Raw genomic sequence first — 14,679 nt, forward strand, 5'->3', positions numbered from 1 at the left:
CTGTTCAACCTTCCTATCTCTTTTTTTTTTTTCCATTTAGGGCAAGTGCAGAAGCAACACCAGGTACTCTCTGGAGACAGAGAAGTGGGAAGACCTGTGCAGCTGCTGTAAGGCCGCTCAGACCACCCTGGTCACCATCCCCTTCCGATGTGCCAACGGGACCGTGGTGCAGCACTACATCCCCTCTGCCTCCCAGTGTGAGTGCTACTCTAAGAAGTGTACAGAATGAGCCCTTCCCAGAAGCCCAGCTGTTTAATCTCAAGTTTTACCCTGAAGGAACTTCACAACGCAAGCCTCGTTTTCCCTGTAGACTGTCTTATCCTGTAGAATCCTGACTAACTGATTGTATCAACACAGCAAACAATAAAACTTACTAGCACGACATTTTCTGATTCATCTTGGGGTTGCCTTATGGTAGAGGTATTTCAGATTGTATTGTCCCCCTTCATCTTCTCCAGGGAAAGTAGTACAGAGAAAAACTCAAATCAGCAACCACAAACAAACAAACAAACAAAGAATCAAACCCCGAAAGAGTTGCTTATATTTAAAGAACATATCCCAAATCACTGTCTTCAGAGACATTGCCCTTACATTCCCCACCTCAGTCCTGAGTGACACACTGTGGACTTCCAAGTTTTTATTGCCCCCAGCTCTGTTCAGGGACTGCAGTATTTATGGCATAGTATTTCACAGTAAGAACGTGATGTTCCTGGTTATGGCTCAGACAGCCAAATATATTTCTGCAATGCATAAACATGTTTCTCCTGAAGCTGGATGCACAGAAATTGTGTGCTGAGGACAGGCTGTGTAAATTCTGCAAGTCCTCAGTCCTTGTGAACGGGGTTAGGGGCAGTCTTATTTACTCCATTCCTTTCACAGACCAACTCGAGGAGAAAGCTCAGTGATTATCTCCCTTATTTCCAGTTATCAGAACTTCATCAGTTGTATTAATTTCCAAAGTTAGAGGTCTTTCAAATGCAGAATTATCAGTGGCAGGTTTAATTTAGTTACTGCTAGCAGGGATAAATTTGCCAGGATTTAAATTCCTATCGATCTGACCAGGCCATGGAACACAAAAGATTTTCCAGAGTGTTTTTGGTCCTGGAGGAACCTGGTATCAGTAAAGGAGTTTCACTGGGAAGCAGTAATTTCTCAAAAACATGAGAGAGGGAAGATCATTAATTCCATGTGCATTTTTGAAAGACAAGGATTATTTAAACATCTCAGTTAACATTTTTTTAAATAATGAATGCCACTGTCACATGTTTAAATGGTCAAAACACCTCCCCATCTGCATGAAAGGTTCTCTTTGGGAGCAAACAAGAACTCCTGCGCTTTCAGGTAAAAAAGGTAAGACCCCTGCTGCTTCTCTTTTGCCATTCAGCTGTGGATTCAACACCCTCTGAATGGTAAGCCCTTTTTGTCTTTATTGTTCATTCAAGATGTCCTCTATTGCCAGACAGTGCTAGAAGTGCAGACCTTCTATGCATCTCTCTTTCTTCTATTCTATAGGACCACAATAACACTGGGGAGAAAAACTAAGTTTTAAGTGGTACCAGCCCCACTTACTGCAGTAGGTCTCTGTCACCAGTTTAGCTCCATCCTCACAGCAGCTCCTCCTTGTATCTGGCTCTGGATGTTGAGCTCCCAGACGGATGGGTTCAGGTCACCCCATGCAATCAATTGCACAGCAGTTCATCTGAAGCTGCGGGTCAGCAACTCCTGGAACAGCCACTTGCAGTACCAGGGAGGACCAGAAAAGGGATTCAAACTGGAAGAGAGCACGTTTAGGTTAGATATGAGGGAAAAATTCTTTCCTGTGAGGGCAGTGAGGCACTGGCACAGCCTGAGCGGTGCAGAGCAAATGAGAGAAAGAGGTGAAAGAAACTTGTCCAGAGAAGCTGTGGATGCTCCATCCCTGGAAGTGTTCAAGGCTGGGTTGGGTGGGGCTCTGAGCAACCTGGGATAGTGGAAGGTGTCCCTGCCCATGGCAGGGGGGTTGGAATTACGTGAGCTTTAAGGTTCCTTCCCACCCAAACCGTTCTCTGATTCCATGATTCCACGAAAAGGAGCGGATAGCAGGTAAAGGCAGTGTCTTCCTCTTACTGTTACTGGAATGCTGCTTTGTTTCTCACCCAGACTGACCCTTCTTAGCTCATGAAAGCTGACAGGATTGCAGCCTCAGGCTTCATGGCTGCAGACAGGTCCTCTAATCAGATAATTGTGTGAGTCAGGCACCGGCTTATCGGCGAGATATAGACCATGAGAACCTGCTGGCTCTGCTGACAGAACAGAGTCCTGGGGACTTTGGGGTGGTTTATGTGTTATTAGTACAGAGCTGCAGAATCTGAGCACGAATCCAAGCTTTTTTTTCCCCCCAAGTATTGTTTTCCAACTCATACATCCTGTCTGTGATTCTGGATGGTTTGGAGCTGCCCTAGTCCTTGCCTTTCCACCAGTGATTCGGGACACATCCCAGCACTTCAGAACTCTGTCTGGATTGCTGAGCGTGCTACAGGATAGATTTACAGGAATGCCAAATGGATTTGGGGAGGAGTCTTATATAACTTCTTAATAATTAAAAGCACCTAATCTCTCTGCTAACTTTTACAGACTTGCAAGCACTGCTCCTCTACAGCAGGCGAAACACAATCTGGTGTATTGGTATTATTTGTCCCAGCTCTGCCTTATCAACTAACATCATGCCCAGGTACCTCAGGAAACACGGTGATGCCAAGATATGATTTTCTCCACTGGAAAGCCTTTAAAATAAGACTACAATCCCAGTTGCATTCTAACCAGCTGGTTATTGCTTCCTATCACATTGCGTGCTGTGTATATTATTTATTACCTGAGCCAACTGCATTACCTGTAATGCACCCATCCTTATGGCTTATGGTAATTTGAACCTGTGCAGGCAGAGCTATAAATCCACAGGGGTCCCAGCAGGACCTGGCTCTGCATTCCCATGCTGTTCCAAAATTAGCAGGTATGCCCTTCTGGTTTTGTGCTTAGTTTGGTGCAGTGTAGATTGTGGATTTAAAATAGCACAATTTTCAGAAATTTTTCGTTTCCGTCTCCCTGAGATGAGTGTGTAGAAAGCAATAGATTTGTTCTCTATCTAGGAAAGAGATTGTTTTCAAAACTTCTGAATGAAGTTCTGAGAGTTACTAGCAGGGGTGAAAAGAACAAAGTATCTGATACCTGTTGATACCTTGCTTAGAAATTAGAAATGCCATTCCAAAGGAGGGACTAAGAACAGTGGGGTGACTGAATGAGTTTAAAACACCCTACGCATTTCTCAGCCATCCTGGGAAAATTTTGCATCACCCAGCCCAATTTTTGGGACACAGCAGCTGCAGTGCTCCTTTTATATACTCAGCATGTTTGGTAGCAGAGCCAGAGAGCATCAGCACATCTGTATGTGACACAGATGACTTCTATTCCTGCCAGTCATTACAAAATCTGTGATCCTAATTCACAAGCTAGTAGAACCACTGGACTTTATTCAGTCATTGAATAAATCCATTTCTCCCTCTCACTTTAGAGAAACCATCATAGAGTCATAAATAAGCTAAAAGAAGAAAATTGTTTGAAGTCAAAACAATTACATCTCCCCCCAATTACCATTAGCAACTAAAAGCCCTTTCTTGGATGGCATTAGGCATCAAAAGCTTTTCTTTCCAATATATTGCTTAAATTGTGGGGTTGAAGGCTAAGCAGGACCCATCACCTGTTCTGATCAGACTGTTGATTACAAGATAATCCCCTGAATATTTCATGCAGGAATGACAGTGCTGCATCCAGGCAGTAAGGTAACTTGAGAACCTGAAACAGAGCTTTATAGAAAGGTTTCTGCACTTACCTCCTACCTGGAAGCACTGCAAAGCTTTGCAGACATAAGGAACACTCTTCCCCACAGAAACCACCTCCAAGATGGTTTAATCCTCGAGTGATGGGTCTGGATAGAGCTGGCTCTGCTGTAGAGCACTGGTGCTGCATTAGCTGTTTCTTTTCTTCTCTTCCACTCCCTCTCCACCGCCTTCTAGGACAAAACATGCCAGTTATGCTGCTTGTTGAGGCGTTGTGGAGCATGAAGACGAGATGCTGAAGTTCCAGCAGGGCATTGCCACGTCCCCTCATGTCGTGGGAGCGTTGCCTTTTCCCCCTTCTTTCCTCCATGAGGGTAATCACCAAAACAGAAGGTCTGGCTAATTAGCTTGTTTGTGGTTTGCTTAAAGCAGGATCAAGGCAGGATGGAAATAGCTGCTAGTGCTGCTCAGTGCTTAAGCCAGTGCAGGGGCAGGTTGTGCCCAGGATCAGCGTAGCCACATCCTATTAGCACTGACGCAACTTCCAGCCAAACCTCCAGGCAACATGGAAACACACATGGCCGGTAAGTTTATTCTCTGCTTCGTTGTTAATTGCTGCCTGTGAGGTGGAATAGGTGGAAAGGAGGTGGGGAACAGAGAGAGGAATACTTTGGAAGGACTTCTCCGGCTTCTTTCAGGATATTTGGGGGGGGGAAAGGTGGGGGAAAATCTCTGGCCCAGGTTACATACAGAGAGTTCAGAGATAAAACATGCAGAGTTCATTTGTTCTGAAGCCTCGGGAAGTGCAGCTGTGGGTCAGTGTTGTGATCCATGTGATAAAAGACAATCACAAGGCGAGAATGCCTTGTGCTGGACTTCTGCTGTTTCCCCCTGCATTTGCCTTATTGCAGTGCAACTGTGGGGAGTGAGCAGCATCCTTTTCCAGAAGCCAATGTGCAGCACTGTGAGCTCTCAGTTCCCACACACGAGGAGCAAACCTGCTCAGTGCACAGAACCTTTGTGTTTGAGCTCCCAGTGTACAAGTTTAGGACAACATTCAGCTGATGTTGGGTTGCTGTTGCTTTGCTGTTACAGTCAAAAGCTCTGTGGTTGTTTCCACCTTATCTCTCTGTTGCTGGGGCTGTATCTCTGCTGTGATTTCAAAACTATCAAACAGCTCACTGAATCCTTCTTTCTATGCTCTCCCATCCAAGTTCCTTTCCTAAAATTATTTGTATAGCAGACCATAGTGTGCTAGATGTAATGTCACTGCACGAGGTTTAATGTCTACTGCTGATCTTTGAGTCATTTCAGTGCCCTTTTCCTATCTCAGATCCTTCACTGTTTAAGTTAGTCCTGATATGGGCTTTGAGTCAGAAAAATCAGGTGCTTTCTGTAATCTTTACATGTACAGTAGAACTGGAAAACAAACAAGCAAAGAAACAAAAAACCACAAACAACAGGAGTCTGCAAAGTTACAGACAGAGTTGTATTATGTGGATGAAGAAGCCCAGCTGGTCCCAGAATTACTTCTCGTGCACATCTCCATCAAGCTCAACACAGCTCCAGAAGAGTGAGGTTTCTTCCACTGTGTCTGCAAAACCACCATTTCAGTGCCTTTTCTAGAATCATAGCAATTAAAGACGGACAGGGCTGTTGGGATTGTCTCTAATACTGTCTAGTGCAGCATGGCACAGATTAAAGCAAGTTTCAGCTTAGAAGGTATGAAAACTACCATGGGGAGGAGGAACTTTTAGGAAGCTTCAGGGAAACTGAAGTATAGGTGTGACTTGGAAGAAGTAAGGGGTTAAGGCAAGTTCAGAGATGGACAGTCCTGCTGAGGCTGAAGGTTGGCAGCACTCTCCCTCAGTTCCCTGACTACTTTAATTTTCAGCACACTGTCCCAGCCATATGCCCTGGGCTGGCAGAACTCCTGGGGAATGAAACTGGGGATGCAACCAAAGGGAGGAAGAAGCAGAGAACATAATTTTTCGGGTGTGCCCCTTCTTCCCTGTTCCTGCCCAGCTGTGTTCCCAGCAAGAGACACACAGCCCAAATCTGAGTGCTCGTGCAGTACCTCTCAGACTGCAGATGGAAAGGGCAGAACCACCTGTGACAAGTCCTGACTAATGCCTTGGACAGCCTGGCTGAATCTGCCTGTCTGAACCACTTTCAGCACCCAGTTTGATGTGCCCCATGCTGAGCCTCAAGGACAATCAGCAAGAAGGATCTCTTGGGCAGGAATCAGTATCTCAGCTGTCTTCCTCTGCATTTGGCCTTTCATAATGCTGCTTCCCCCTTTCCTTTCCAATCTCCAGAATACGATTAGAGAAGAAATACTCTTTATAAAGAGAACCATCCAAAGCAGAGTTTAATTATGGGACTGATTTTAGTAGCAGCTAAGTAGTAAAGGACTAAACACCTAAATAGTTCTTTAACCATCCTAAAAAAAAAAAAAACAAATACCAGATATTTGAAATGTAATGGTCGAATTCTATCCTTCTGTTATACAAATAAGGCATCTGAGAACACTGCACTGATCTACAATCAGTTATACAAGTGCTTCTGGCTATATTGAAATCAGCAACTCTAGATGAGCATGTCCACAGGTGAGAAGTCATTTGTTTACTGGAGATCTAAAGAGCAACCATATTGCATCTTTTTATTTATATATATATGTATATATCCTTTGGAGAAGATATGTTTGAGTAAAGCTACATAGAAACAGTAAATTCAAGTAGTTCTTTTCCTACCTTCTTAGAGGGTGGAAGGAATAAATTTGCCAAACAGGGTTCCTAAATTGCAGATATTTTGAACAGCCTTGCAGAGGAGTCTGCAATAATCTAACTGTGGTGTCCTTCAGAAATGCAGGTAATTTCTAATGCTTAACTGGAAAGAGAGAAAGATAAATGAAAGCAGTCTTTGTCCCAGATGGCACTCACAGTGTATTCTGAAAGTAGTTGTGATGTGATAATCTGATCATCTGGACCACTCAGATCAGTTAATTGGCTGGTACTCAGGATTTAACACAGAGCTCCTAATTAGGCAGACTCCATTGCTGCTTATTTTACCAGCAGTGTGGTCCTTTAACACACCCCCTCAGTCCTTCCACTTTTGGCAGCATGTGCAACATCTTCATCCTGGCACTTTGGACAAGGACCTGGAAACACAAACAGGGAGGTCAACTGGTGCACGTGGCCAACCTTTAAATTTACAAACAGCTGAAGCAGAGGAGAGCAGAGAGACTGAGTGAGTGAGCAGGTGGTGAGTCGGCTGTGAATTGGCACTGGAGTCAGACCTGGTCGCTGATCTCTGTCCTCGAGGTATCTTCTCCTTGGAAGCCATTTACAACTTAATGAAGTTTGACTGGAGGGATGGCTCCCCAGCTATTTTTCTAGAATGACTGTAGTTCTTGAACATTTGTTTTCCAGTCTGAATTCAAGATCCACTGTACTGCTCTTCTCTGGGAGACATTTAAATATACTCCAAAGCTATGCATGTGTGCACATATAAAATCTTTATACACATACATACACACACACAGCTTGTTCCTATCGGTACTAATTCCTCCAGAATGTTTGCAGAATGAGAACATGTAAGGCCAGATGCAGTAAAGGCTTACAGGGTAGAATGAGGTCAGGCAGCATCTGAAGCAGGAGCCCCTGAGGCTCTGCAGTACCACAGGCAAGTTCCATCAAACGTGGAATTCGTTCAAAACAAAACATTTTGGTTCAGTCAGTTTGATTTGTGAAGATGAAAAGCTTTTGGGAGAACAGGAGTCTCCCAAATTCGGGTATGGCAATTGCATCTCCAACAACAAAACTTATTCTGACTGGGAGTGCCTCCCTGCCTCACCAGTTTACCAGTGCTAACCCCAGGTTTGTGACACAGTTTCTGGAGGCTGGGAAGCATAATGGAAATGAAATCATTTCATTATAAATGAACTGCAGCTTTTTTCCTAGGCCTAGTTAAAAGGACTGGAAAGAAAAAAGGTCTTTAATTGACTGTGTAAAGGTCTTGTGAGATATCCCAGACTTAGTCTGAAAATACTGGAGAAACATTGTGTGTGGCCTTTGGGAATGAAAACCTTCACTTATTAATTATTTTCCTTGGAGTTTCCCTTGTGGCATCGTTATGTGCTTCATTAAAGTAAACCAAGCATGAGTCTCCTTGGGAGATCAGGAGGGGAAGCCTGGTGAGTCAATCTACTGGGCTGTTCAAGTGCTGCTGGACCCTAATCTATTATTGACGGGAAACATAAGAATAATCATAACATTTAGAGGTCAGCTCCCTCCATCTCCAGGCTTTTCCTTCTTCAGCATTCCACTGTTTCCTCGCTGTCTCATGGTTGTGGGTAAGTGGATCGAGCTTTTTACAGGGCACAGAATGAGTTCAGTTAAATGAGGGGGAAATTTGGATTCCAGACTTCAGAAATACACCATGGATGCAGTGTATATCTTTCCAGATACACAGGAGCTGTTACTTCTTTTTCCTGATATCTTTTTCAGATAAAAGACCTGACTGGAGAGGCATTGGTGCCTTGTCTATCTGGTGGTAGTGGACAGATGGGTGCACTGCACCTTTGTCTTCTCCCTGGGATAAAACACTAATGCTGGAAGGACCAAGCTGTAGTTTTCCCCCCCCGCAGCTTCTCAAAGAAACTGGGGGTACAGATCAGTCATGTACCAGTTATGGCATCACTAGAGGGGGAAGGAGTATGAAACATTTGCATGTCAACACAGCTTCTCTACCCATTTCTATCAGCATTTTTTCACTGTGCTGCTGCCTGTATGGAATTGAGCTGCTGGAGCGAGTCCAGAGGAGGGCCAGCAGGTTGATCAGAGGGATGGAGAATGTCTCCTATGAGGAAAGGCTGAGAGGATGGGGAATATTGAGCCTGGAAAAGAAAAGGCTCTGGGGTGACCTAACTGTGGCCTTCCAGTACCTGAAGGGAGCCTACAAGAAATGTGGAGAGAGACTGGAGTGACAGCACGAGGGGGAATGGCTTCAAACTTAGAGCAAGTAGGTTTAGATTGGATATTGGGAAGGAATTTTTTTATTGTGAGAGTGGTGAGGCCCTGGAATGGGTTTCCCAAAGAAGCTGTGGATGCCCAATCCTTGGAAGTGTTCAAGGCCAGGTTGGGTGGGGCTCTGAGCAACCTGGTCTAATGGAAGGTGTCCTTGCCCCATGGCAGGGGGTTGGAACTAAATGAACTTCAAGGTCCCTTATGCTGCACTGTGGCCCTGTAATTTGTCAAATACAAGAGAACTTGGGGAACAAGTTCAAAAATAAAGGTTTCTAGACATTAGTCCCTCAAACCAAAGCATGTAGGTATAAACTTAGGTGTGCTTAATGAGAATTTCATACCATTACATGTCCAAAAATAGAGACTACTTCATGGAAAATGACTCCATTATCCCTCAGCTTGTATCCAGACCTGATGCCACTGGATCTGCTCACCTCACACCAGGACTGAAACACCATCCATTTCAGGCCTGGCTGCAAGCCATAAGCAAATGTGGCTCAACTGGTTGGTGTTCATTTGGCTTCCACCTGCCATGAGCACTGCACCCAGAGAACTGGAGACACACAGGCTGCTCACATCCTGGGAAAGCATTTTGTCAATGTTCTCAGGCACGTGGTGGAATTCTTGGGGCTGTGCAGGGCCAGGAATGGGACTCAATGACCCTTGTGGGTCCCTTCCAACTCAGGATAACCCATGGTTCTGTTCTTTGATGTCCTGGGATGTGCTCAGCCAGCTGCAGGCACACTTTCCAGCTCCTAACCTTGGGACTGAATTTCAGGAGTACAGATGCTGCTGGCCAACCAGGGTAGTGCTGTACCCCATTGTTCACCATCCCCCAGCAGTTCCCACCTGCTGTTCCTCTGCAGTTGTGTTCACCCCTCTCCCTTTACTGAAGTGCAGCAGCTGAGGTTGAGTAGTGTCTTTTAACTGTATTTCCCAGTCCTTGAGGGAAATAACCTGCACTGAACTTGCTTTATATAACAAGACTTATCTCTCATTCTCAGATTTTCCTCTACCTTCCTCATACCCAACTCTGAACGGACAGAAGGCAGCAAAGACAGCAAGGGACACTTTTTCAGCCTACAACAGCAAATACCTCACTGTCCCTCACAACAGGACTTCCCTGCACAGCAGCAGGACCAGCGGAGCTCTGGAAGCACAAACGGTGTCCCACAGCAGCTCTGTAAGTAGGATTTAATGTTCACTGACTTACCTCAGATGCCTTTGAGATGAGGAGAGGCCTGAAGCAGGGTGAGCAAAGCGTGGTGCACTCCTCCTATGTGTTAATCAAATCTACCCAGAGCTGGGAAATCGACTATAACAGTAAATTGATAGTGCAGCCCAGGTGGTTCAGTTGTCTCTCTCAGTGTACAGGAAGAACTAATTGCTGCAGCAGTAATCTCACCAAGCTTTTCTTAGTTGTTTGCCTTAGCCAAAGTTCTTCAGAGCAAGAAAAGGGGGTTGCCATAACTTCTAGTGTAGGATGAGGTTTGCAGGTTGATGACTAAACTGGGTGTTTGTGTGCAAACTCTGAGCCAGCACGTGCCCAGGGGTCAGTGGGGGCTGGATTGCAAGGTGGAAATGCAGTGTGGCTGCAACCTTCAGAGCAGAGTTTTTGTTAGAGGAGGCACCTCTTGGGGTGTATTTGTAGTGAAAAATTGGCTATAAGAGGACCAGAATAAAATCATCATGAAGTGCCAATCCTACCTTTCCTATTTCTTATTGCTTTGTTTGAAGGCTTCTTGTCTCAGAAATGTCACGAGAAGCAGTGAAAGTGAGACAGACCAAAGATAGTAATTTAAATTACCGTTTCTGACTTTTGCAATGGATGTGAGAAAAGAGGAGAGAAAGATCCTGATAGTTCCTTCAGTGGCATTTTGGAAAATTGCAACTTTTTTTGCGTTCCTCCCCAGTAAAGTCTTCTTGAGCCAGAATGTCACATGGTAAGGAAAGCAGTGCCAGTTTAGGGCCAGGAAACATCTTCACTAAAATCTATGGGAATTCTGATTTGCATTCTGTGCCCTGGACACCCAGAGTTGTGGGGGATGGCACTTTGCTGGCAAGAGGCGGGAAAAGGGACAAGAGAGAGGGCGAGAGAGCTGTTGTTGAATCTCTTCATCCTGCTGCTCTGTGTAACTCCAGCAACACCAGATGTTGCCATGGTGCTCTCTCAGGTGGCTGGGATGTGGCACAGCACGGTAATAAACAGGAAAACCTCTGAGTGACTTTTTACTTTCTCCAACCTCCTTGTTCCATCTCAACCTTTTTTTTTTTTTTCTTTTTTGGTGCATCTTGTTTCTGCCCACACTCTCCAATAAGGGAGGAGAGGACGCTTAGAGCTCATCTTCTCCAGAGCCAGCTAATGCACTGCCTTGTGCCAGTGGCCTGGTGGTGGTGACATCATTACTTTGGTGCTCTATAGCCTGAAACTCTCTGGGAGGGAGGCTAGAAATCTGCCTCCACAAGGAGGGTGTTTCTTCACTTTGGCAGAGATGGATCCAGGAGGTTTGCATGGACTGCCTGTGAGTACTACATGTAAATACATCTAATTAGGAAACGGAGAATGGCAATAAAATGCAGTTTTATATTCTACCAGAAAGTAGTGCTGAGTGTAAGTTTAGATGTACCTAAAGGAGCCACACAAAGTGTGTACACACAGTGTGTATACACATGAAGTGTATATACAGAAAGTGCGTGGTAAGGGTAATGTGCAGAACAGATCTTTTGGTGATAATTTTGTGAGAGAATGAAGGATGTAGTATGCATACAAAACCAAGATTCATTTAGTGATATGGTGACTGAGAGCTACTTTGTGGGAAACTTTTATATAGCACCTTAGAAAATTCGTGTTGTGGTAATAAATGAGAGAATTTCCATGCAGCATGCTTGGCTAACTTTGCATTCAGGACTGCCAGTGTTTGTGATGGAAGGGGAAAGAAGAAACCTATAACTGGTACCTGTCAAGATTTTGCCTGTGTAGCCACCTATGGGAACCAGAAATGTCTGGAATTAGATTGTTTTGGATCAGGCTGACCCTATTTGCTTGTATCTTGTTCACTAGCCACCTTGGAGAGCTCTGTGAAGGGTCTTGCACTACAGGACTGTGCTGGGAATGCTGGGTGGTACCAGTTTTGGAGAGCTTATGGGCTCCCTTAGTGAATGAGAAGTGCAAGTGAGTGCCCAGGTGTCAGAGTTCCACACGGGTGCTGCAGAATGGGCACGATGGCAGGGTCAGCTGACCTCCAGTCTGGATTTATCACAGCTATCATGGTCTTAAGCTGTGCTGGGGGAGGTTTAGGTCGGATATTAGGAAGGAATTCTTTCCAGGGAGAGTGATCAGACACTGGGATGGGCTGCCCAGGGAGGTGATGGAGTCACCGTCCCTGGAGGTGTTTAAGGACAGACTGGATGTGGCATCAGTGCCACGGTCTGGGAACCACGGGAGGGGTTGGATCAAGGGTTGAACTGGATGATCTCAGAGGTCTTTTCCAACCTGTTTGATTCCATGGTTCCGTGATTCACGTGCTTGTGTGGATACAGACCCCACCCCACCTTCTCCCCGGGCTTTTCTGATGTCTTGTCTGTGAGACTCCTGTGCTTCTCTCCCAGATTATCAACAACTACCTGGATGGGACGCAAGGAGGGGCCACGGACAAGGCATCTCCGAGCGGGATGCACTTCAGGGACAGCAAGAGGAAGGTGGACTACGTGCTAGCCTACCACTACCGCAAGCGCCCGGCGCGGCCCCCGCACGGGCTGGGCTCACCGGAGCGCACCCGCCCGTCCACCGCCCTGGGCCTGGTGTCCAACGGGACAGGGAAGGGCCGCGTGGAGGACGATGGCCAGCCAGCCCTGCAGGAGTGGCCGGGGCTGCCGGGGGTGGAGGGCATCGTGCTGAGCCCGCTGGACGCCCTGGAGGAGGAGAGGCGGCTGCAGCGGGAGGAGTACGAACGCAACCTGGTGGAAGCGGGGCTGGAGATAGAGAAGGACCCCGAGGTAAGAGGGGGAGGCTCGAGCCTCGTGCCTGGCACTGGGTGTCCCAGCGGGAATGGTCACTTTGGTGTCGGAGGCCGGCTGTGGCTTCATTCCTGCCTCACATCGGTGTTAACTCAGTGGCAAACCATGCCTGTGCCACTTCTTAAAAAAATGCTGCTTAAAAACATCTCTTTAACGTAGCTTGAAAAGAAATATATTTTAGATATCTCTTAAAAACAGCTGCTTCCCCCATGGCACATCCTCGCTGGTTCCCACACCGTCATTTCTGCAGCCACAGAAAGTGTGAGGTGTGCTGGAGATGTCTCATGGCCAGCTTGAGGAGCTGGTCCTGAGGACAGGCTGTGACTGCTGAACAGTGGTTCAGTACTGACTATCCCCAACGAGGGATCTCCAGAAATACCTTGCCCATGCTATTAAGTATATATTATGTATTTTATATGTGTTACATATGTTATTTATACATGCCTAAAATACAGTGTGAAGCCAAGAAGATGCCAGGGTTGTTTCTGTGTTGCTTGAGTTCTTACTACCTGAAAAAAACCTGGTTCTTATAGTTGTTTAATGTGCTGTTAAGTAGCAATTTCAATCTTACTTCAGCACAAAACCTATTTCTTTATCTATTGTTCTTGTGGCATGCAGCAAACACACTTTTCTTATATATATATATATAGAAAATATTTAAATATGGATAAAAATGAAGAAAATATCTCTTCAGTACTTTGCTGGAACACAAAGCACTGACACCTCATATTTCCTCAGAATAACTCAGTGATTTTCAGCGTGACTCTCGATTTTCTTTTCAGCCGTATGGAGGTTCTGTGTCCTTTCTTTGATCCATCCAGGTAATGAACAGCTCCTGTGCTGCAACAGGAGAACCTCCCAGACTCTAATGTTCTTATTCTCCCACATACATGTGCCTGGTGTTGCCTGGATCTGTGGCCATGTCAGCTGGGAGCTGTGGTTGGGTTACTTGGGCAGAGGTCTTCCAAATCCCACGTCGTTGCACTGAGTGCTGTGCTCTCCCGCTGCACCTCTTGGAAAGCCGTGGATATTTCCATCTGCTGGAAGTCCCTGCTGGGTTCTGGTTTTAGGTGCTCTATTGCGTTGTTACACCAAATTTGAGTAACTTAGGGCTTCTTTGCAGAGGTGCTGAGAACTTGCAGCTCATGTTGCTTCCCGTGTGTCCAGTCAGCACTTCCAAAACGTGGAGCAAATCACAGGTCACGTCTGAAAATTTGAGTCCCACTGGCTTGGCACAGTGTGTGTGCATGTTAAATCACTGGCAGGGATAGAAAGAAATAGAAAAGCCTTTTGACTCTTAGCATTTTCCTTGTTTAATTGGCTGAGTTGCAGGTGGCTCTGGGTTGGATTTCGCTGCACAGCCTGGCTAAGCCATCCTTGCACTGAAGAGACAAAAGTGATCTCAGATCCTGGTTCTTTTATACTGAACATTTGGGTTATGGTTCAACACATGACTGTCTTGCTGCTATGATTTTTATAACCAAGTTTCATAAAACCCATGAGAAGAGCCGTTTTTGGAGACTTCTTTCAGTTCTGAATTTCATCAGACCCCAAAAAGTCTAGCAGGAGATTTGGATCTGATTATTTGACTCATTACTTACCCGAAGTCCAGCTGGATGCAGATTCTGGTTCAGCTCCTTTCCAAGTGATGACATATGCTCTTAAATAATATACAAAGTGATAAACGATGTCGTAGAGTGTTGATCAAGAAAAAAACCTTTTGTCACAGTTTTCCTCATGAAGAGTGAAATGCTTTTTGTAAACGAACTGGGAAGTTCTCAGGAAACTATTTGCTGATCAGTTCTTTAATGAGAGAAAAACTG

The 14,679-nt window shown here is 45.5% G+C and overlaps 2 protein-coding genes across 2 annotated transcripts in view; both read left to right on the forward strand.

Annotated features, from left to right (window-relative positions):
• Positions 1-384, forward strand: part of VWF (von Willebrand factor) — a 109,654-nt gene extending 109,270 nt beyond the window's left edge. Inside the window, 1 exon segment of the mRNA XM_050324531.1 lies at positions 41-384. Coding sequence (XP_050180488.1) covers positions 41-256 — 216 coding nt within the window. The 3' untranslated portion in view covers positions 257-384.
• Positions 385-12,496: 12,112 nt separating this feature from the next.
• The window catches only part of ANO2 (anoctamin 2), a 121,136-nt gene continuing 118,953 nt past the window's right edge, over positions 12,497-14,679 (forward strand). The window contains exons 1-2 of the mRNA XM_050324557.1: positions 12,497-12,667; positions 12,701-12,835. Coding sequence (XP_050180514.1) covers positions 12,512-12,667; positions 12,701-12,835 — 291 coding nt within the window. The 5' untranslated portion in view covers positions 12,497-12,511. The remainder of the gene's footprint in view (positions 12,668-12,700; positions 12,836-14,679) is intronic.

Source organism: Myiozetetes cayanensis, unplaced genomic scaffold (genome assembly GCF_022539395.1).
Source record: "Myiozetetes cayanensis isolate MyiCay16 unplaced genomic scaffold, myiCay2020 scf3, whole genome shotgun sequence".
In the NCBI taxonomy this organism is placed as follows: Eukaryota; Metazoa; Chordata; class Aves; order Passeriformes; family Tyrannidae; genus Myiozetetes; species Myiozetetes cayanensis.